Source organism: Stenella coeruleoalba (assembly GCF_951394435.1).
Source record: "Stenella coeruleoalba genome assembly, chromosome: 2".
Lineage (NCBI taxonomy): Eukaryota > Metazoa > Chordata > Mammalia > Artiodactyla > Delphinidae > Stenella > Stenella coeruleoalba.
In genome coordinates this window covers 122940385-122964859 of record NC_137147.1, presented here as the reverse complement: position 1 = coordinate 122964859, position 24475 = coordinate 122940385, and the positions used below count along the sequence as shown (strand labels likewise).

The 24475-nt window shown below is 35.6% G+C and overlaps 1 protein-coding gene across 6 annotated transcripts in view; it reads left to right on the top strand.

Annotated features, from left to right (window-relative positions):
* The window catches only part of TTC23 (tetratricopeptide repeat domain 23), a 113546-nt gene that overhangs the window by 4152 nt on the left and 84919 nt on the right, over positions 1–24475 (top strand). For 3 of the 6 annotated variants that reach the window (XM_079914329.1, XM_079914328.1, XM_079914333.1), the window contains exon 1: positions 9922–11522. The exons of the other annotated variants lie outside the window; for them this stretch is intronic. In XM_079914329.1, the coding sequence (XP_079770455.1) occupies positions 11471–11522 (52 nt within the window). In that variant the 5' untranslated portion in view covers positions 9922–11470. Of the gene's footprint in view, positions 1–9921; positions 11523–24475 lie in introns of those variants that run through there. 6 annotated transcript variants of the gene reach the window in all.

Sequence of the window (24475 nt, the reverse complement as noted above, 5' to 3'; positions counted from 1 at the left end):
GGACCTCCCACCCACACCCCCCACCCCCGCATCCCACCCATCTAGGTCATCACAGAGCACCAAGCTGAGCTCCCTGTGCTATACAGCAGGTTCCCACTAGCTATCTGTCTTACTATTCTAAATTCTTGATCAGTGGTTCCTAATCGGATAGATGGAGAAGGAGGTTATCTCTAGCTGTGGAAAAGAATCCTGAGACAAAGTCCCCTGATGACAAATGTGGCAGACTGCACTGCTCGCCAAATATTCCATTTACTCCCCTGGATATCTAGCCCTCTTTGGAATTAGGGAGCAAATGAAATATTAGCAGAAGTGAGGTGGGTCACTTAAGGGCAATGGTAGTGAAAAGCCCATACACAGTTTTTCAATCTCTGTTAGTCTACCATGACTCCTGTTGATGTACAGTTAAACCTTGGTCAGCCTGGATCTCTGAAAGACTGTGGATCAGACATTCCCACTCCCCACCTCCATCTCCACCCCTACTAAATCAAGTGAGTCTGTAGCATGTAGGAGTTAGTGTCTTACCTCATTATAGCCTAACTGATGCTGACTACCTAAGCTCTTATCAGCTTTTCCCCTGAGGATATCGGCATTTCATTTATTTCAGTTTTCTTAAGAAAAAATGCCCTAATCAACTGAGTTTCATCTATCAGGTAGATGATACATTTGGGGGGAAATCACACTATAAAGATGGTTTAATTGTTCATCCAGTAAACATTTATTGAGGCCTATTAGGTGTCAGGCAATAATACCATGTGACCCATCTATTCGTAGAGCCAGAATGTTAAGATTGATTTTCAAAATTTTTGGAGCCTGTGCCATATTGTCTTTGGGAATCAGTGCTGCCCTATCTTATGAAAGTCTTGTAGTTATAAGATGTATAAAAGTCAGAATTACATATAAAACTGCATGGTGGTTTCATAGCTATTTTTTAACAGCTTTAGTAAGGTATAATTTACATACTATAAAATTCACTCACTTTAAGGATATAACTCAATGATTTTTTTAGAAAATTTACAGAGCTGTGTAACTATCACCACATTCCAATTTTAGAAAATGTCCATCACTATAAAAAGATACCTCATGCCCATTTGCAAGCACTTCTCATTCCTACCCCCAGCCCTGGCAATCAATAATAAAATTTCTGTCTCTATAGATTTGCCTTTTCTGGACATTTAATACATTAATGCAAATGGAATCATACAATATGTGGTATTTCACATCTGGCTTCTTTCACTCAGCATAATGTTATTGAGGTTTATCCATGTTGTAGTATGTGTCAGTCCTTCATTCCTTTTGTTTTTTTATTGAAGTATAGTTGATTTAGAATATTATACTAGTTTCAACTATACAACATAGTGATTCAATATTTTTACAGATTATATACTCCATTTAAAGTTATTACAAAATAATGGCTATATTTCTCTGTGCTGTACAATATAACCTTGTTGCTTATTTGTTTGATACATAGTAGTTTGCATCTCTTAACCCCATACCCCTATACTCCTCCCCTCTTCCCTCTCCCCACTGGTAACCATTAGTTTGTTCTCTATATCTCTGAGTCTGATTCCATTTTGTTATATTCATTCAATTCTTTTATTTTTTTAGATTCCACATGTAAGTTATAACAAGTATTTGTCTTTGTCTGACTTATTTCACTAGGCATAATACCCTCTAGGTCCATCCATGTTATTGCAAATGGCAGAATTTTATTATTTTTTATGGCTGAGTAATAATCCATTGTATGTGTGTGTGTGTGTGTGTGTGTGTATATATATATATATATATATATATATATATATATATATATATATCTCACATATTCTTTATACATTCATCTGTTGATGGTTGCTTCCAAATCTTGGCTGTTGTAAATAATGCTGCTATGAACATTGGGTGAATGTATATTTTGTTTTATTTGCTTCAGATATATGAGTGGAATTATTGCTGGATCATATGGTAGTTCTATTTTTAGTTTTTTGAGGAACCTCCATACTGCTTTTCATAGTGGCTGCACAAATTTATTCTCGCCAATAATGTATAAGGATTCCCTTTTCTCTGCATCCCTGCAACATTTGTTATTTGTGGTCTTTCTGATGATAGCCATTCTGACAGGTGTGAGGTGATATTTCATGTGTATTTGATATGCATTTTTCTGATGATTAGTAATGTGCATCTTTTCATGTGCCTGTTGGCCATCTGTATGTCTTCTTTGGAAAAATGTCTATTCAGGTCTTCTCACCATTTTTTAGTTGGGTTGTTTGTTTTTGTTATTGAGTTACGTGAGCTGGTTATATATTTTGGATAGTAACCCTTATTGATCATAGCATGTGCAAATATTTTCTCCCATTCAATAGGTTGTCTTTCATTTTGTCAATGGTTGTCTTTGCTGTGCAAAAGCTTTTAAGTTTAATTAGGTCCCATTTGTTTATTTTTGCTTTTACTTCTTTTTCTTGAGGAGACAGATCCAAAAACAATATTGCTACAATTTATGTCAAAGAATGTTCTGCCTATGTTCTCTTTTAGGAGTTTTATGATTTCAGGTCTTACATTTAGGTCTTTAATCCACTTTATTTTTGTGTATGGTGTGAGGAAATGTTCTTGTCTCATTTTTTTACATGTAGCTGTACAGTTTTGCCAGCACCACTTACTGAAAAGACTGTCTTTTCTCCATTGTATATTCTTGCCTCCTTTGTCTTAGATTAATTGACCATAAGTGTGTGGGTTTATTTCTGGGCTCTCTATTCTGTTCCATTAATCTATGTGTCTGTGCCAGTATCATGCTGTTTTTATTCCTGTAGCTTTGTAGTAGTCTGAAGTCAGGAAGTGTGATAACTCCAGTTTGTTCTCCAGTTTGTTCAAGATTACTTTGGCAATTTAGGGTCTTTTGTTGTTCCACATAATTTTTAGGATTATTTGTTCTAGTTCTATAAAAATTTCATGGGTATTTTGATAGAAATTACATTGACTGTGGAGATTGCTTTGGGTAATATGGACATTTTAACAATACCAATTCTTTGAATCCAGGAACACGAGATATCTTTCCATTTCCTTCATCAAGGTTTTATAATTTTCAGAATTTAAGTCTTTTACCTTTTTGGTTATGTTTATTCCTATGTATTTTATTCTTTTTGATGCAATTTTAAATGGGATTGTTTTCTTGCTTTCTCTCTCTGATTATTAGTATATAGAAAAGCAACAGATTTCTGTATATTAATCTTGTGTCATGCAACTTTGCTCAATTCACTTATTAGTTCTAATAGTTTTTTCAGTGGAGACTGTAGGGTTTTCTATGTATAGTATCATGTCATCTGAAAATAGTGACAGTTTTGCTTCTTCCCTTCCAGTTTAGATGCCTTTTATTTCTTGTTCCTCTCTGATTGCTATGCCTAGGGCTTCTGATACTATGTTAAATAAAAGTGGTGAGAGTGGACATCTTTGTCTTGTTGCTGATTTTAGAGGAAATACTTTCAGCTTTTCACCAATGAGTATGATGTTAGCTGTGGGTTTGTCATAAATGGCCTTTATTATGTTGAGATATGATACCTCTATAACAATCTTGATGAGAGTTTTTATCATGAATGGATGTTGAATTTTGTCAAATGCTTTTTCTGTGTGTATTGAGATTATCATGGGATTTTTATTCTTTCTTTTATTAATGTGGTATATCAGATTGATTGATTTATAAATATTGAACCATCCTTACATCCCTGGAACAAATTCCACTTGGTCATGGTGTATGATCCTTTTTATATATTGTTGAATTTGGTTTCCTACTATTTTATTGAGGATTTTTGCATGTATATTCATCAGATATATTAGCCTGTAATTTTCCTTTTTTGTACTATCCTTGTCTGGTTTTGGTATCAGGGTAGTGGGAGACTCAAGGAATGAATTTGGGAGTGTTCTTTCCTCTTCAATTTTTGGAATAGTTTAAGAAGGATGGGTATTAGCTTTTCTTTATATGTTTGGCAGAATACCCCTGTGAAGCCGTTCAGTCCTGGACTTTGGTTTGTTGGGAGGTTTTTTTAATTATTATTACAAATTCAATATCTCTACTAGTGATCAGTCTGTATAGATTGTCTATTTCTTCCTGTTTCAGTTTTAGCAGGAGGTGTGTTTCTAGAAATTAGTACATTTCTTCTAGATTGTCCAATTTTTTGGCATATAACTGTTCATACTAGTGTCATAAATTTTTTTGTATCTCTTTGATAGCAGTTGTTCTTTTCTTTCATTTCTTGCTTTGTTTATTGGGGGCCTTTCTCTTTTCTTCTTGATGACCATGGCTAAAGGTTTATCAATTTTATTTATCTTTTTTTAAAAAATAGTTCTTGGTTTCATTGATCTTTTCTATTTTTGTCTCTATTTTATTTCCTCTCTGATCTTTATTATTTTCATGTTCCTGCTGACTTCGGGCTTCATTTTTTTTTTCTAATTCCTTTAGATGAGAAATTAGATGCTTTGAGATTTTTCTTGTTCCTTGAGGTAAGCTTGTATCACTATAAACTTCACTCTTAGAACTGCTTTTGTTGCATCCCGTAGATTTTGGAAAGTTTTGTTTCCATTTTCATTTGTCTCAAGGTATTTTCTGATTTCCTTTTTGACTTCTTCATTGATCCATTGGATTTTTAGTAGTACATTGTTTAGTCTCCATATGCTTGTGCTTTTCCCATTGTTCTTCCTGTAGTTGATTTATAGTTTCATACCATTGTGATTGGGAAAATGCTTGAGATAATTTCTGTCCTCTTAAATTTGTCGAAACTTGTTTTGTGGCCTAGCATATGGTCTATCCTGGAGAACATTTCCTGCACACTTGAAAAGAATGTGTATTCTGCTGTTTTGGGATGGAATGTCCTGTAGATATCTCTAAAGACCAACTTGTCTGTGGTGTCATTTAAGACCACTGCTGCCTTATTGATTTTCTGTCTGGATGATCTGTCCATTGATGTAAGGGGGTGTTAAAATCCCCTCTTATTATTGTATTATTGTCAATTTCTCCCTTTATGTCTGTTAATATTTGCTTTGTATATTTAGGTGCTCCTATATTGGGTGCATATGTGTTAACAAGTGTAATATTCTCTTCTTGTATTTTTCCCTGTATCATTATATAATACCCTTCTTTGTCTTTTGTCATAGACTTTGTTTTTAAATCTATTTTGTCTGATACGAGTTTTTCTGTCTCCACTTTCTTGTTTCCATTTGCATGAAATATCTTTTTCCATTTGCTCTCTTTAAGTCTATGTGTGTCTTTAGCTCTGAAGTGAGTCTCTTATAAGCAGCATATAGATGGATCTTGCTTTATTATCATCAGCCGCTCTATGTCTTTTGATTGGAGCATTTAGTCCATTGACATTTAAAGTAATCATTGATAGGTATGTACTTATTTCCACTTTATTAATTGTTTTCCAGTTGTGTTTGTAGTTCTCTGTTTATTTCTTCTTTTTTTGTTTCTTCCCTTGTGGTTTGATGATATTCTTTATTGGTAGGCTTGTATTCCTTTCTCTCTAGTTTTTGTGTATCTACTATAGGTTTTTGATTTGTGGTTACCTATATATATGTTGACCTATAACTATATCTACTTGTTTTAAAAAGGTAGTCCTTTAAGTTCAAATGTATTCTACAAGATCTACAGTTTTTTCTCTCCCTCCACCCCAACATTTTGGGTTTTGATGTCATAGTTTACATCTTCATTTTTATCCCTTTACTGATTATTGTCATTATAGTTGATTTTACAATTTCTTTGTCTCTTGATCTTCATACTACCTTATTTAAGTGGTTGATCCTCAGTCTTCACTATACATTTGCCTTTACTAGTGGTATTTTTCCTTTCCTATAGATTCTTACTTCTTGTTATAACCTTTTCTTTTCCATTTAGAGAAGACCTTTTAACATTTCTTTTAGGGTAGGTTTAGTATTGATAAACTCTTTCAGTTTTTGCTTGTCTGAGAAGTTCTTTATCTCTCCTTCAATTCTAAATGATAATCTTACTGGGTAGAGTATCCTAGGGTGCAGATTTTTCCCTTTCAGCACTTTGAGTATGTCACACCACTCATACATCATACCACTCCCTTCTGGCATGCAAAGTTTCTTCAGAAAAATGAACTGATTAGTCTTATGGGGGTTCCATTGTATATGACTCTTTGTTTTTCTCCTGCTGCTTTAGAATTCTCTCTTTAAATTTTGCCATTTTAATTATGATATGTCTTGGTATAGGTCTGTTTGGGTTCATCTTGTTTGGGACCCTCTGTGCTTCCTGTACTTGAATATCTGTTTACTTCTTCAGGTTTGGAAAGTTTTCAGCTATAATTTCATGAAATAAATTTCAACCCCCTTCACTCTCTCTTCTCCTTCTGGGAACCCTGTAATGCAAACATTGGTAACATTAATGTTATCCCAAAAGTCCCTTAAACTGTTCTCATTTTATGAATTTGTTTTTCTTTTAGCTGTTTGATTGGGTGATTTACATTATTCTATTCTATTTACATTATTCTATCTTAAATTGTTCTATCTTCCACTTATGCATTCTTCTGTATCACCTAGTCTCCTATTAATTCCTTCTAGTGTGTGTTTCATTTGTTATTTTACTCTTCAGTTCTGACAGGTTCTTTTTTATATTTTTCTAGTTCTGTGTTAAAATTCTTACTGTGTTCATCTATTCTTTATTCAGTTAGCATTCTTATTACCAATGCTTTGAATTCTTTATCTGGTGAATTGTTTATATCTATTTCTTTCTTTTTTATTTTTTGACTGTGTTGGGTCTTCATTGCTGCATGCAGGCTTTCTCTAGTTGTGGTGAGTGGGGGCTACTCTTAGTTGCAGTGCACAGGCTTATCATTGATGTGGCTTCTCTTGTTGCAGAGCACAGGCTCTAGGCATGCAGGCTTCAATAGTTGCAGCATGCAGGCTCAGTAGTTGCAGCCTGTGGGCCCTAGGGCACGCGGGCTTCAGTAGTTGCAGCACATGGACTCAGTAGTTGCAGTGCGCAGGCTCTAGGGTACGCAGGCTTCAGTAGTTGTGATGCACAGGCTCAGTAGTTGTGGCTCGCGGGCTCCAGGCTCAGTAGTTGTGGTGCACAGGCTTAGTTGCTCCACAGCATGTGGAATCTTCCTGGACCAGAGATCGAACCCACATCCCCTGCATTTGCAGGCAGATTGTTAACCACTGCACACCAGATAAGTCCCCCATATCTGTTTCTTTAGTTGTTTTTTCAAGAGTTTTCTCTTGCTCTTTCAATTATGACAAATTCCTGTGTCCTCTCATTTTGCTTAACTTTCTCTGTTTCTATGAAATTAGGTGAAATAGTAACCTATTGCAGTCTTGAAGGGGTGTCCTTATGTGGAAGCATCCCTATACAGTCTGCATGTCCCCAGTAGCCTTGGTGGGAGAGCGGGATTTGGCGTGAACACAAGTCATGTCTTTCCTCAAGGTGAACTGGCAGCTATCACCTTGGTAAAAGGTGAGGCTGGAGATGGAGGGGCTAGAGCCAGAGCCAGGTGTGAGCCAAGGCTTCCCCTCTGCTCAGTGGCTTTTACCACCATATTGGGGTTGGGGGTGGGTGTCAATTCCTGAAGCAGAAACCCTGAGGCTCGGGCCCAAGCTGCCTCAGTTCTCTTCAAGGGTGTGCTCTCCTCCCTCCCAGCACTGGCACCACTGCCCCAGAGGGGAGCTGTACTTGAGCAAGAGGGGCTGGTGTGGTCACTCGACATGTGTCAGGGCGCAGGCTGTGAGTCCAGCTGGGGTCAGAGATCTGGACTACTTTTGATGTGTTGCCTGTGTAAGCAGCTAGGATGGCTGCCCCTGCCCTGTTCAGATGCCACCTCAGGCCCAAGACTCCTTTGTCTCTCACAGCTGGGCTCTCCCCATAACCTCAGCCACCCCTGCCCTAGTATGGAGATAGATGCACCACAGAGCAGGCAGGGCCTGCGTGGGGTCTCAGCATGTGTTGGAGTGTGAACTGTGGTGGTCCAGCCACAGTCAGAGACACGGCTTTTCTGATGAGCTATGTTTAGCACCAGCAGTGGCTGCCCCTGCCCTCTAGATGCTGCTTCAGGTCTGAGCCAAGTCTGTGTCTCACAGCTAAGCTCCCAAGCAGGACTTCAATATTCACTCGGCTCAGGCTGTGGCACACACCATAGTAATCATGGGAAACCAACCAGTCACTTGCACAGCCCTCAGTCTGCTCCTTCTGCCCTGCCTTGGGAGCAATCAAGTGGGCACATGATACTTGTGAGTGGAATTCAGGCTTCCCACAGCCTTCCCGTTAGTCCCACTGGCATTCCAACCAGTCATGGGGACTTGTCTTCCCTGTGTCAGACCCCAAGGCCGGGGCACCTAATATGTTGCTCAAACCACTCACTCCCCAGGGAGGATCTCTACTTGTGTAATCTCCCTTTTCCTCTGAACCTCCTCCCAGGGGCACAGGTACTGACCTGATCTCATCTCTTCTCTTCTTGCCTGATTCCGTGTGGATCTTTCTTACAGCCATGGTTGTACAGGAGTCTTTTTGCCAGTCTGCAGTTAGTTTTCAGTGAGAGTTGTCCACGTTTAGATGTATTTTTGATGTATTTGTGGGGGGAGGTGTGTTCTGTGTCCTCCTACTCCACCATCTTGATCAGTTCCCTCCTCATTCCTTTTTATTGCAAAATAATATTCCATTATATGGATACTACCACATTTGTTTTATCCACTCACCAGTTAATGAGCATTTGGATTGCTTTCAGTTTTTAGCTATTGTAAATAATAGTGCTATGAAGATATTCACAAGGTTTTGTGTGAATGTGCTTTTTAGTTCTCTTGGGTATATACCTAGGAGTGGAATTGCTGAGTCATATAGTAACTCTGTGTTTAACTTTTTGAAGAATTATGCAACTGCTTTCTAAAGTGAATGCATAATTTTACATTCCACCAGTGTTGAATGAGGGTTCCAACTTCTCCAGATCTTCACCAACACCTCTAAATGTCTGTCTTTTTGTTTATAGTCACTCTGGTTGTTGTAAAGTGGTTCTCATTATAGTTTTGATTTGTATTTTCCTAATGACTTATAATGGTACCTTTTCATGTGCTTATTGGCCATTCATGTATCATCTTTGTAAAATATCTTTTGCCTATTTTTTAATTGGGTTATGTGTTGTCTTATTATTGAGTTGTAAGTGTATTCTAGATAAAAGTCCTTTATCAGGTATATGATATATTTGCAAATATTTTGTCCCATTTTGTGGGTTTTCTTTTAGAGCAATGATAGTTTTTAATTTGATAGAGTCCTATTTATCTATTTTTTTCCTTTTATCCCTTGTGCCTTTGGTGTTGTATCTAAGAATATTTGCCTAACCCAAGTTCATGCATAGTTTTTATGTTTTCTGAAAGTTTTATTGTTTTAGCTCTTACTTTTATGTCTGTGATCCAGTTGGAGTCAATTTTTGTATATGGTGTGATGTAAGGCTCTAACTTCATTCTTTTGCATCTGCCTATCCAATTGTTTCAACACCATTTATTAAAAGGACTATTTTTTCCTAATTGATTTATCTTGGCATGCTAGTCAAAAAATAATTGACAGTAAATGTAAGTGTTTATTACTGGATTCTCAATTCTATCCCATTGAACTCTATGTCAGTTCTTACGTCAGCACCACACTCTTTGGACTGTTGTAGCTTTGTAGTTTTTTAAAATGGGAAGTGTGATTCCTCCAAGTTTGTTCTTCTTTTTCAATATCATTTTAGCTATTCTAGGTCTCTTACATTACCATATGAATTTAAGGTCAAATTCTGGTGGGGAAAAGGCAGCTGGAATTTTGATAGAGATTACATTAAATCTATAAATCAATATTTAGGGAGTATTGCTGTTTTAATATTATTAAGGCTTCTAGTCCATGAACATGGAATGTCTCTCCATTTATTTAGATCTTCTTTGACTTCTTTCAGTAATGTTTTCCAGAGTGAAAGTCTTGTACTTTTTTGTTAAATTTATCCTAAGTATTTTATTCTTTTTGATGCTATTGTGAATGAAAATTTTTCTTAATTTCATTTTCAGATTGACAGAAATACAATTTTTGTTTCTTTTGTATCCTACAAACTTGCTGAAATTGGTAGTTCTAATAGGGTTTTACTGTTGTTTTTGTTTTGTATTTTATTTTTTTTCTGTGTGGATCCCTTAGGATTTTCTACACAGAAGATCATGTCATCTAATAATAAAGTTTTATTTCTTCCTTTCTGATCTGCATACCTTTTATTTCTTTTCCTTGCCTTATTGCACTGGCTAGAACATCTGTTAAAACCTTGAATACAAGTGGTGAGAGTAAACATCTTTGCCTTGTTTCCAACCTTAGGAAGAAAGCATGCAAACATTCAGTGTTAAGTGTGAGGTTAGCCTTAAATTTTTAAAATTAAGACTTTTATCAGGTTGAAGAAGTTTTTATCATAAGTGGGTGTTGGATTTTTCCAAATAATTTTTTTGCAGCTATCAAGATGATCATGCAGTTTTTGTCCACTATTCTATTAATATGGTGTAGTACATTAATGATTTCAGATGTTAAAAAAAATTTGCATTCCCAGGATGAATCTCCCTCAGTCATAGGGTATAATCCTTTTTATATGTCACTAGATTTCATTTGCTAATATTTTGTTGAGGATTATTTTGTGCCCATATTTATCAAGGGTATTGGTTTGTTGTTTTCATGGGTTATCTTTATCTGGCTTTGGTATCAGGATAACATGGGCTTCAGTATCAGGATAATACTGGCTTAGTAGAATAAGTTGGAAAGGGTTCCTCCTCTTTTTTCTGATAGAGTTTGCAAAAGGTACACATTATTCTTTTCTTGAAAGGTTTAGTAGAATTCACAAATGAAGCTATCTGGGCCTGGGTTTAACTTTGTATGAATATTTTCAGTTACTAATTTATTTGTTATAATTCTATTCTGATTTTTTATTTCCTTTTCATTCAGTTTTGGTATTTTGTATCTTTATAGGGTGTTTTTCAATTTCACAGCTTTTTGATGCCTCAGCTTACATATTGGTAAAGTTGGTGTTTAACTAGTACACTCTCATACAGTCATAATGGTTGTTATTTCCTAGGAGCCAGTAACCTCCTCAAGCCTCCCCACAGCTCCCCACAAGTCAGCACCCAAAGGTTAACACCTGGAACAGCAGGGGACATTCAGAACCCAGCTCCAGCATAGTTGCCATCTATATGGATTAGTTGGTCCTCCTGCTATACCAGTTATTAAATTTTTGAATATCACCTCTTGGAAATGGAAGACTGAGACCCTGCTTCAGACCTCTACTTCCTCCTACTTTGATCTGGTGCTGATCATGTGCTTCAGCATTCTACTGGGCAGGTCTGGCAGAGGAAATAGTATCAATTGATTGGGTATGTCTGACTGGCAGTTGTGGGCCAGTGGATTGAGAGGCCTGGGAAGCCCAGCCCAAGAGGGTAATGTGTGTGCCTGGGCTGATTTCTACTGAAAATTTAAATCCCAGCTATGGCTATTACAAAGAAAAGAAAAGTGACTGATGATAAGCGGGTAGCTCAAAGTAAGTGAACTGAAAAGTGTGTCTTCGTGCTAAAGGTGTTACTATATGGTGCCCCACACATTGAAACAGACACATATTTAAAGAAAGGTCACTGATTCAAATGCTTCCAGAAGCCAGGCAGGTATTGATAACATTCCTCATTTCATTGATTCAGAGATGCACATTTCTTTTGGCATCTAAACATCTCTGAAACTGGAATTCATGTTACAACCGATGGTAAGTCATAGTTTAATGGCAATGTTGTTTCTGTCTTAGTGTTATAAAATACTAGTGTATCATAATCAGATGTTTTAGATTAAATTCAGTTCAGGAAATGAGTGGCTAGTGGCATGGGCCAGGAAAATCACATCCTTTTATGTCAGCCTTGCACTTTGAAAGAGAGGTATGGATACAGAGACCTATTCTTCTACAATGAGAAAAACAACAACACAGGAGGGATGACAAATGGCAACTACTTTGTTGCTTCTGTGTCCAGGAATAAATAGCAGTGGCAACTGGCAAACTAGAGAGTGCATCCTACCTCCAGAGGCAGCTGCCTCTCACCTCCTCCCCCACCTAATTGTTGCCTGTGGTGACATAGGCCCAGTGTTGACAAGTGTTAGGTGTCTTCAAAGGAAGCCAGAAATCTAGAAATCTAGATCTTTATGTGAAACTTCTAATTTTTAAATAATGGCTCAACTTTTTAACTGGCCAAAAGGAAAAAAAAGGGAAGTAAAGGGATTAGATCCAACATGTGAGTGCTCAGATTATAACCTCTGTTTTAAGGATTCACTATTAAGAGAGACCATGAAACAAACCAAAAGTTGAGCAAAGAAAATGAAAAAGAAAAAGAAAAATCAATTTCAAAGTTTAACACTAAGTTCAGAGGCCCAGAATAGCAGATACTGCAGGACATATTACTTATGTAGCTTTTAAAATTTCACCTCTGCTTCCCCTAAACAGAAGATAAGAAAGTGTGGTAAAATCTGGTAAAGATATTGCATTTTCTGATTGTTAAAATGTGATTACTTTAAAATTGCATTCTTAGGTTTACAAAGCAAAAGCATTCGATTCCTACTACTATAGATTGTGGTCAGTGAAAGGGTGAATGATGTGATGGGAAACCACCAAATTATTAGAAGACCAGGGTCCTGATTCTGGCCATGCAACATAGGGCAAGTAATTGAACATCTCTCAGCTTCATTGTCCTCATTTATAAAATAGGGATAATCATACCTGCCTCTGTACCTCACATGGCTATGGTAAGGGCCACATGAGATAAAATATGTGAAAGTATAAAGTGTTATGTAAATATCTGTTCTGGGTATTTCCCACATTACATGAGTAGTTGGGACAGCACAGGTTCTGGAATCTCAGATTCCCCATCCCAAGCTACTGCTGTTTCTCTAGACCACAGCACCTACTGCATTGTTTGTCTCATCTTGCCAATAGGGCAAGAGCTTATTATAAAAAAAAAAGTCATCCAAAAGTCATGTTAGAATTGGAGCTGCTGTACCGTGCAGCTTAGGCAAAGCTTAGATGTTGAACCTGAAAGATTCGCTTTTCACATTTTGAAGGGCTACCCAGGAATGAGGGGTTTGCCCGGATTATAGTTCAGGCTCTGTATCTTTCTCATAGTTTGACCTTAGGCTTGTTCCTTCCTGCTATGTTTGATATTTTCATTCTATATTGCTTTATGAAGAAAAGAAAAGCTCCTACTTCCTTCCTGGTGAAAATGTAAAGCTCTATTTTGGATTATTAAGGAGAGGGCACACTTCAACACTTGCCTGTAGCCATCTCAAATCTTATTTGGAAATAGGCATGGAATAATTTATAATTTTTTTAAAGAAAAGGAAAAATTATTAACTTTAAAGGTGTCATTCAGAACTAGTGATCTGTTTCTAACTACTAAATTAGACATTATATATAAACTTTCTCCCATAACCTCAAATTCAATCTGGCTGAGACCAAATTGATTGTCTAATCAATAGGACAATTGCTCTCTATCTCGCTACTTCTGTTCATGACATCACCATTTTTAAGGGTTGGTAAACATTTTCTGTGAAGAGACAGATAGTAAATATTTTAGGCCATGAGGGCCATAGGGTTTTTGTTACAACTCTTCACCTCTGCTGTTGTATTGTGAAAGCAGCCATAGACAGCATGTAAGTGAATGAACAGGGCTGTGTTCCAATAAAGTTTTAGTTATAAAAACAGACTGGGCAGGATTTGTCCCATTGCCAAAATGTGCCAAGCCCTATTCCAGAGTCTCAGATTGAAAATATCAAGAGTCCATCTTGATTGTCCCCCTTCTTTAATTTTTACATCCAAATAGCTCTCAAATTACAATAATTATTCCTTTCCGTAATCCCCCTCATCCCTCCCTTCCCTGCACTTTCCTTCCCCCTGCTACTATGCACCTGAATTCATTCTCTACAATTGCAGTAACATACTCACCCAGTGATTTTTTTCAACTTGTGGTAAGAAGATGGCTTCAGGACCATATTCATTTACTGAAGAAGTATCAGAATTTCTTGGGGGAAGTTTTAAGAACCATATAGAATATTCTCATTTTATTTTTAGGGAAAATGCCTACTTTGTCAGAATATAAACTATAGAAAGTAAAACTTGATGAAATCTTCTTGAGTGATGGATCATGGTTAAAAATGGTCGTGAAACATTGCTCAAATTTAGAAATTCCTGAAGTGTGTAGTGCTTACATTTCGTGATGCTTAATGTGATGTTAGGTGGAGCACAAACACTTTAAATATTAATATGTATGTTTTTATTTTAAAGTGTATTAGGAGAAAATATAACATCAAACTCATAATGTCACTTATTGTTTATTAGGATGAAGCTGAAGCAAGTATTTAAGGTTTTAAAAACTGTGCAGATTCAAAGAAAAAGTTAACAATATTGCAGGCAGAATACAGATATGTTAAGGTACTAGAATATCTGAAGTTTGAAAATCACTTTCCCTCCAGTGGTTTCCATTATAATATATTTGTCTACTAATTACAGATTAGTCTCATAGGAGCATTTTCATTTCTCTTTCCTGATGAAAACCTTCAGGGGCTCACCACTACCTGCCAAATAGTCAAACTATTAGCCTGAGATCAATGTCTTCTAAACATCGCTTCACCCTTCTATTTTTCCTCTACCTCAAGGGTCTCCCAAACAATGCTCAAAATATGCTTGCATAAGATTTAATAGATTCTCTAGAAAAAGAAGATTTCATGGTCAAAAAAGTTAGGGAAAGTGCTACATACTATACCCCTCTGCAGTATATTCACAAGGAATTACACCACATTAAAGCCTTTGAGAAAATGTGAAGAAACCTGTTCATGTTTATCTATTTATTTGATCCTAGAACCCTTCTTTTGTGGAACCAATATTTGTGTTTCCCAGCTTATTTGGTCATCTTTGGCAGTAACCTTCCCTCATAGATTGTGCATTAATGTCTTGTGACTCTAGTGAACTACAGAAATTGGTTTGGAAAATGCTATTCTACATCCATGGCCCCTAGCCCCCAAACATACCAGCCAAACTGAACCACCAGCAGTCATATACCCATTTCACTTAACACCCCTGAGCCTTTGCTAATTATTCACTCTACTTGGGATGCTTTCTCTTCTCTGCCCTTGTTCTCTGAAATCTTTTCAATCAAACTAGCTGAGTTGCAGCAACAGAAAATGTTCACATTTCTGGGTTCTTACCACTACCCACTCTTCTAGCATTGCTTATAATAGGAATCCAATAAATATTTGTTGAATGAATAAATAAATGAATGACAATAAGGTGAAATTTTAAATAAGTTATCCATAGTAAATTATAGAATTGGAGTTTGAAGTATCCACATGGGGAGTAGTGTTAATGGGGAGGGATCTCTGAAAGGCTGATACATATATATGGTTTTTTAAAACAGCTTTATTAATTGACATAAAAGTGCACAATCTGAAAAACACACATGAATGTATATACACACATGAAACTACCACCACAATCAAGAAAATGAACATATCCATCACCCCCCAAAATATCCTCATGCCTCTTTGTAATCTCTCCATCCCACTCCTCCCCACATCTCCTCCTTGCCCCACCACTCCACCATCTCACGCCCTTCAGGTTGAGACAACCACTGACCTAGTCACTAAACACTGATGTTCATTTCCTAGAATTTTATATAAATAGACTCATACGGTATGTACTCTCTTTGGTCTGGCTTCTTGGACTTAGCATGACTTTTTTTTTTTTTTTTTTGCGGTACGCGGGCCTCTCACTGTTGTGGCCTCTCCCATCGCGGAGCACAGGCTCCAGATGCGCAGGCTCAGTGGCCATGGCTCACGGGCCCAGCCGCTCCGCTGCATGTGGGATCTTCCCAGACCGGGGCACGAACCCGCGTTCCCTGCATCGGCTGGCGGACTCTCAACCACTGCGCCACCAGGGAAGCCCAGCATAACTATTTTGAGATTCATTCATGTTGTAGCATATCTGTTCCTTTATATTGCTGAGTAATATTTCATTATATAGCTATACCAGTTTGTTTATCCATTTAACTATTGATGGACATTTGGGTTGTTTCTAGTTTTGGGCTATTAGAAAGAAAATTCCTATGAACATTTGTACATAAGTCTTTGTATGGATATATGCTTTCATTTCTTTTGTGTAAATTCCTAGGAGTGAAATGGACAGATCATAACTTACTAAGAAACTACCAAGCTGTTTACCATAGTGGTTGTACCATTTTACATTCCTACCAACACGTATGAGAGTTCTAGTTGTTCCACCTCCACACCAGCACTTAATACAGACTTTTAAATTTTAGTTATTTTAATTGTTATGAGTAGTATCTCACTGCATTTCCCTAATGACAAGTGATGTTGAGCATCTTTTCATGTGCCTATTTGTTACTGATATATCTTCTTTGATGAAATATGTGTTAAAATGTTTTGCCTATTTTATAGTGAGCTGTTTGTTTTCTTATTATTGAATTTTGAGAATTCTTTATATATTTAAGATACAAGTCCTTTATTAGATACATATTTTGTAAATATTTTCTCCCAGCCCATGACTTGTCTTTTTATCCTCTTCACAGTTTCTATGAAGAGCAGACATTTTTAATTTTTGAAGTCCAATTTGTCATTTTATTCTTTTTATGAATTTTTTTATGTCATATATATGTAATCTTTGCCTAGTCCAAGGTCACAAAGATTTTCTTATAGAGGTCTATGTTTCATTTTGAGTTAATTCTTGTACATGCTGCGAGGTATGGATCAAAGATTTTTATTTTGTTTTGTTTTGATTTTACACGTGAACATCCAGTTGTTATAGCACCATTTGTTGAACAGACTATGAATTGCCTTCGCAACTTTGTCAACAATCAATTGTTTATGTATGCAGGCATCCATTTTTGGACTCTCCATTCTGTTCCATTCATCTATTTGTCTATCTTGACAGCAATACCAAACTGCCTTGGTTACTGTAGCTTTATAATAAATCTTGATAAAAAGTTGTGTTTGTCCTCTGACTTTGTTCTTTTACAAAGTTGTTTTGGGAGTTCTAGGTCCTTTGAATTTTCATATGAACTTTAGAAACAGTTTGTTGATTTCTATTTTAAAAAAGAAATGCAAGGACTTGGATTGGGAAGGCTTTCAATCTATAGATCAACTTGTAGAGAATTGACATCTTAATAATATTGAGTGTTCCAACCCATGGACATGGTAAATGTTTAAGTCTTCTTTAATTTCTCTCAGCTATGTTTTGAAGTTTTAGTTGTGCAAGTCATATTCATCTTTAAATAAATAATGCAGCTTTATTCCTTATTTCATATTTTGATGCTATTGCATGTAGTATTGTATTTTAATTTCAATTTGAAGGTCCATTGCTAATGTATAGGAATATAATTTTTGTATAGTGCTCTTATATTCTATAACCTTGTTCAACTCACTTATTCTAGGAGATTTTCTTCATATTCCATCAGATTTTCTACACAGATGATAATAGAGGTATACTGTCTGTGACTTAAGACAATTTTACTTTTTCCTTTCTGATTTGGTTACCTTTTATTTCTTTTTCTTGATTGATTGCACTGGCTAGAACCTCCAGTACAATGTTAAATAGAAGTGTTGAGAGTGAACGTCCTTGTCTTGTTTCAGACCTTAGGGGAAGAGCCTTCAATTTTTCACTAATTTAGCTGTAGGTTTTTCACAGGTGCCCTTTATCAGGTTGAGAAAGTACAATTCTATTACTACTTTGTAAGGATTTTTTAAAATCAGAAATGGATATTAGATTTTGTCATGTTCTTTTTGTGTGCTTATCAAGATGATCGTACAGTTTTTCTTTTTTAGTTTATTAATGTTATGAATTACATTGACTGCTTTTTGAATGTTAAACCAATCTTACATTTCTGAGATAAATTCTACTTGGTCATGATGTATTTTCCTTTTTATCTATTACTGGGTTTAATTTGCTAAAATTTTACTTTAAATTTTTGCATCTATGTTCCTGAGGCATATTGATCTGAAATTTTCTTTTCTTGTAATATATTTGTCTTGTTTTGATATGAGGGTCTCATAGAATGAGTTAGGAAATATTCTCATTTTCAATTTTCTGAAAGAGGTTGTATGGAATTGGTATTATATCTTCCTTAAATATCTGGTAGAATTTACTATTGAAGCCATTTAGGCCTAGAGGTTTTTATTTGTTTCTTTTGTTTTGTTTTTTATAAGGTTTTTAAAATACAAATTCAGTTTCTTTAATAGACATAGGGCTAGTCAGGTATATATATTTTTCTTCAGTGAGCTTTAGTATTTTGTGTCTTTAAAGGAATTTTTCCATTCATCTAAGTTGTCAAATTTATTGGCATACATGTTCATAACATTTCCATATTAATCTTTTAACATTTGTAGAATCTGCAGTGATGGTATCTCTCTCATTCCTGATACTGGTGATTTGTGTCTTCTTTCCTTTTTTTCTGATTAGTCAGGTTAGAGATTTATCAGCATTATTGGTCTCAGAAAAGCAGGTTTTGGTTTCATTGGTTTTTCTCTATTTTTCTACTGTAATTTGTGAATTTAGCTTTATTATTTATTTTATTAATTCTTTTCTTATGCCTACTTTGAGTTTAATTTGATCTTCCTTTTCTAGTCATTGAAGGTAAAGGTTAAGACCATGATTTTGAGATTTTTTTACTTTACTTTTCTAATACAGGCATTTAATGCTATAAAGTTCCCCATAATGACTGCTTTAGCAGCATTGTCAAATTCTTGTATGTTGTCTTTTTATATTCATTCAGTTTAAACTACTTTCAAATATCCTTTTTGATGTCTTCTTTGACCCATGGGGCTTTTTATTTTTTTAGAAAAATGTTATTTAGTTTCTAAATATTTGGACATTTTCCAGATATCTTTCTGTTACTGATTTATAACTTAATCCCTTTGTGGTCATAGAATGTACTTTGTATGACTTGAATCCTTATAAATTTACTGAAACTTGTTTCATGACCCAGGATAGAATCTGTCTTAGTTAATGTCCATATGCACTTGAAAAGAATGGATATTCTGTGCTTTTTGGTAAAGTGTTATAGTAAATGCCAAATCAAGTTGGTTGATGATGTAGTTCAAGTCTTCAGTATCCTTTACTGATTTTCTGCCTACTTGGTGTACCAATTATTGACAACAAGGTATTTAAATCTCTGACTATAATTGAGGATTTGATCATTCTCCTTGCAGTTTCATCAGTTTGGGGTCTTATATATTGAAACTGTTATTAGGTATATTAACACTTGGGATGGTTATGTCCTCTTGAATAATTGACCCTTTATCATAATGAAATGACCTTCCTTATGGTAATATTCTTTGCTGTAAAATCTACTTTGATATTAATATAGATACTCCAAATTTGTTTCTGACTAATTTTAGAATATTATTTTCCATTCTTTTACTTCTAATCTTAGTGTCTTTGAATTTCTTATAGGCAACATATTGTTGGGTTTTGCATTTTTATCCAATCTGTCAATGTCTTTCTCTTAACTGGGTTGTTTAGATCATTTACATTTAATGTTGTTATTGTTATAGTTAGATTTAAGTCTATCACCTTGCTATTTATTGGCTATTTGTCCCAGCTGTTCTTTGTTCCCTTTTCCCTCTTTTTTCTATTGGATTATTTTTATGACTATATTTTTATCTCCTTTGTTGGCTTGCTACCTGTAACTCTTTTTATTTTAATACTTGCTGTAGGGTTTATACTATACATTTTTAACTTATCTCAGTCTACCTTCAAGTAATATTATACCATTACACATACAGTATAAGAACTTCACAGTTCCATCCGCCCCTCTTAGTCTTTATACAACTTTGGTCATACATTTCATATATATATATATATATATATATATATATATATATATATATACACATATATATACATATATATGTTATAAGCCCCACAGTACATTTTTTTGGTTTAAATAGTTGATTATCTTTTTATTTTATTTTTTCATTAACATCTTTATTGGAGTATAATTGCTTTACAATGGTGTGTTAGTTTCTGCTTTATAACAAAGTGAATCAGCTATACATATAAATATATCCCCATATCTCCTCCCTCTTGCGTCTCCCTCTCACACTCCCTATCCCACCCCTCTAGGTGGTCACAAAACATTGAGCTGATATCCCTGTGCTATGCAGCTGTTTCCCACTAGCTATCTATTTTATATTTGGTAGTGTATATATGTCCATGCCACTTTATCACTTGGTCCCAGATTACCCTTCACACTCTCCATGTCCTCAAATCCATTCTCTACATCTGTGTCTTTATTCCTGTCCTGCCCCCTAGGTACTTCAGAACCACTTATTTTTTTAAGATTCCATATATATGTGTTAGCATACGGTATTTGTTTTTCTCTTTCTAACTTACCTCACTCTGTATGACAGACTCTAGGTCCATCCACCTCACTACAAATAACTCAATTTTGTTTCTTTTTATGGCTGAGTAATATTCCATTGTATATATGTACCACATGTTCTTTATCCATTCATCTGTGGATGGACACTTAGGTTGCTTCCATGTCCTGGCTATTGTAAATAGAGCTGCAATGAACATTGTGGTACATGACTCTCTTTGAATTATAGTTTTCGGAGGGTATATGCCCAGTAGTGGGATTGCTGGGTCATATGGTAGTTCTACTTTTAGTTTTTTGAGGAACTTCCATACTGTTCTCCATAGTGACTGTATCAATTTACATTCCCACCAACAGTGCAAGAGGGTTCCCTTTTCTCCACACCCTCTCCAGCATTTATTGTTTGTAGATATTTTTGATGATGGCCATTCTGACTGGTGTGAGATGATACCTCATTGTACTTTTGATTTTCATTTCTCTAATGATTAGTGATGTTGAGCATCCTTTCATGTGTTTGTTGGCAATCTGTATATCTTCTTTGGAGAAATATCTATTTAGGTCTTCTGCCCATTTTTAGATTGGGTTGCTTAATTTTTTTATATTGAGCTGCATGAGCTGCATGTAAATTTTTGAGATTGATTTTTTGTCAGTTGCTTCATTTGCAAATATTTTCTCTGATTCTGAGGGTTGTCTTTTCATCTTGTTTATGGTTTCCTTTGCTGTGCAAAGCTTTTAAGTTTCATTAGGTCCCATTTGTTTATTTTTGTTCTTATTTCCATTTCTCTAGGAGGTGGGTCAAACAGGATCTTGCTGTGATTTATGTCATAGAGTATTCTGCCTAAGTTTTCCTCTAAGGGTTTTATAGTGTCTGGCCTTACATTTAGGTTTTTAACCAATTTTGACTTTATTTTTGTGTGTGGTGTTAGGAATCGTTCTAATATCATTCTTTTGCACATAGCTGTCCAGTTTTTCCAGCACCACTTATTGAAGAGTCTCTCTCTTTTCTCCATGGTATATTCTTCCCTCCTTATCAAAAAAGGTGACCATATTTGTGTGGGTTTATCTCTGGACTTTCTATCCTTTTCCACTGATATATATTTTGGTTTTTGTGCCAATACCATACTGTCTTGATTACTGTAGCTTTACAGTATAGTCTGAAGTCCAGGAGCATGATTCCTCCAGCTCCATTTTTCTTTCTCAAGATTGCTTTGGCTATTCAAGGTCTTTTGTGTTTCCATACAAATTGTGAAATTTTTTGTTCCAGTTGTGTGGAAAATGCCATTGGTAGTTTGATAGGGATTGCATTGAATCTGTAGATTGCTTTGGGTAGTATAGTCATTTTCACAATGCTGATTCTTCCCATCCAAGAACACGGTATATGTCTCCATGTGTTTGTAACATCTTTAATTTCTTTCATCAGTGTCTTATAGTTTTCTGCATACAGGTCTTTTGTCTCCTTAGGTAGGTTTATTCCTAGGTATTTTATTCTTTTTGTTGCAACATTAAATGGGAGATTTTCCTTAATTTCTCTTTCAGGTTTTTCACCATTAGTGTGTAAGAATGCAAGAGGTTTCTGTGCATTAATTTTGTATCCTGCTACTTTACCAAATTCATTGATTACCTCTAGTAGTTTTCTGGTAGCATCTTTAGGATACTCTATGTACAGTATCATGTCATCTGCAAACAGTGACAGCTTTACTTCTTCTTTTCCGATTTGGATTCCTTTTATTTCTTTTTCTTCTCTGATTGCTGTGGCTAAAATATCCAAAACTATGTTGAATAATCATAATGAGAGTGGACAACCTTGTCTTGTTCCTGATCTTAGTGGAAATGGTTTCAGTTTTTCACCATTGAGAACGATGTTGGCTTCGGGTTTCTCATATATGGCCTTTATTATGTTGAGGAAATTTCCCACTATGCCTACTTTCTAGAGGGTTTTTATCACAAATGGGTGCTGAATTTTGTCAAAAGCTTTTTCTGCATCTATTGAGATGATCATATGGTTTTTCTCCTTCAATTTGTTAATATGGTTCATCACATTGATTGATTTGCGTATATTGAAGAATCTTTGCATTGCTGGGATAAACCCCACTTGATCATGGTGTATGACCCTTTTAATGTGCTGTTGGATTCTGTTTGCTAGTATTTTGTTGAGGATTTTTGCATCTATGTTCATCAGTGATACTGGCCTGTAGTTTTCTTTCTTTGTGACTTTTTTTCTGGTTTTGGTATCAGGGTGATGGTGGCCTCACAGAATGAGTTTGGGAGTGTTCCGCCCTCTGCTATATTTTGGAAGAGCTTGAGAAGTATGGGTGTTAGCTTTCCTTTAAATGTTTGATAGAATTTACCTGTAAAGCCATCTGGTCCTTGGCTTTTGTTTGTTGGAAGATTTTTAATCCCAGTCTCAATATCAGTGCTTGTGATTGGTCTGTGTATATTTTCTATTTCTTCTGGGTTCAGTCTTGGAAGGTTGTGCTTTTCTAAGAATTTGTCCATTCGTGGTTGTCATTTTATTGGCATATAGTTGCTTGTAGTAATCTCTCATGATCCTTTGTATTTCTGCAGTGTCAGTTATTACTTCTTGTTTTTTGTTTCTAATTCTATTGATTTGAGTCTCCTCCCTTTTATTCTTGATGAGTCTGGCTAATGGTTTATCAATTTTGTTTATCTTCTCAAAGAACCAGCGTTTAGTTTTATTGATCTTTGCTATCATTTCCTTCATTTCTTTTTAAATTTATTTCTGTTCTGATATTTATGATTTCTTTCCTTCTGCTAATTTTGGGGGTTTTTTGTTCTTCTTTCTCTAATTGCTTTAGGTGTAAGGTTCGGTTGTTCATTTGAGATATTTCTTGTTTCTTGAGGTAGGATTGTATTGCTATAAACTTCCCTCTTAGAACTGCTTTTGCTGCATCCCATAGGTTTTGGTTCATCGTGTTTTCATTGTCATTTGCTTCTAGGTATTTTTTTATTTCCTCTTTGATTTCTTCAGTGATTTCTTGGTTTTTTAGTAGTGTATTGTTTAGCCTCTATGTGTTTGTATTTTTAACATATTTTTTCCTGTAATTTATATCTAGTCTCAGAGCATTGTGGTTGGAAAAGATACTTGATACATTTTCAATCTTCTTAAATTTACCAAGGCTTGATTTGTGACCCATGATATGATCTATCCTGGAGAATGTTCCATGAGCACTTGAGAAAAAAGTGTGTTCTGTTGTTTTTGGATGGAATGTCCTATAAATATCAATTAAGTCCATCTTGTTTAATGTATCATTTAAAGCTTGTGTTTCCTTATTTATTTTCATTTTGGATGATCTGTCCATTGGTGAAAGTGGAGTGTTAAAGTCCCCTACTATGATTGTGTTACTGTCAATTTCCCCTTTTATGGCTGTTAGCATTTGCCTTATGTATTGAGGTGCTCCTATGTTGGGTGAATAAATATTTACAATTGTTATATCTTCTTCTTGGATTGATCCCTTGATCATTATGTAGTGTCCTTCTTTGTCTCTTGTAATAGTCTTTATTTTAAAGTCTATTTTGTCTGATATGAGAATTGCTACTCCAGCTTTCTTTTGATTTTCATTTGCATGGAATATGTTTTTCCATCCCCTCACTTTCAGTCTGTATGTGTCCCTTGGCCTGATTTGGGTCTCTTGCAGACAGCATATATATGGGTCTTGTTTTTGTCTCCATTCAGCCAATCTTGGTTGGAGCATTTAATCCATTTACATTTAAGGTAGTTATCAATGTGTATGTTCCTATAACCATTTTCTTAATTGTTTTGGGTTTGTTATTGTAGGTCTTTTCCTTCTCTTGTGTTTCCTGCCTAGAGAAGTTCCTTTAGCATTTGTTGTAAAGCTGGTCTGGTAGTGCTGAATTCTCTCAGCTTTTGCTTGTCTGTAAAGGTTTTAATTTCTCCATCAAACCTGAATGAGACCCTTGCTGGGTAGAGTAATCTTGGTTGTAGGTTTTTCCCTTTCATCACTTTAAATATGTCCTGCCACTCCCTTCTGGCTTGTAGAGTTTTTGCTGAAAGATCAGCTCTTAACCTTATGGTGATTCTTGTATGTTATTTGTT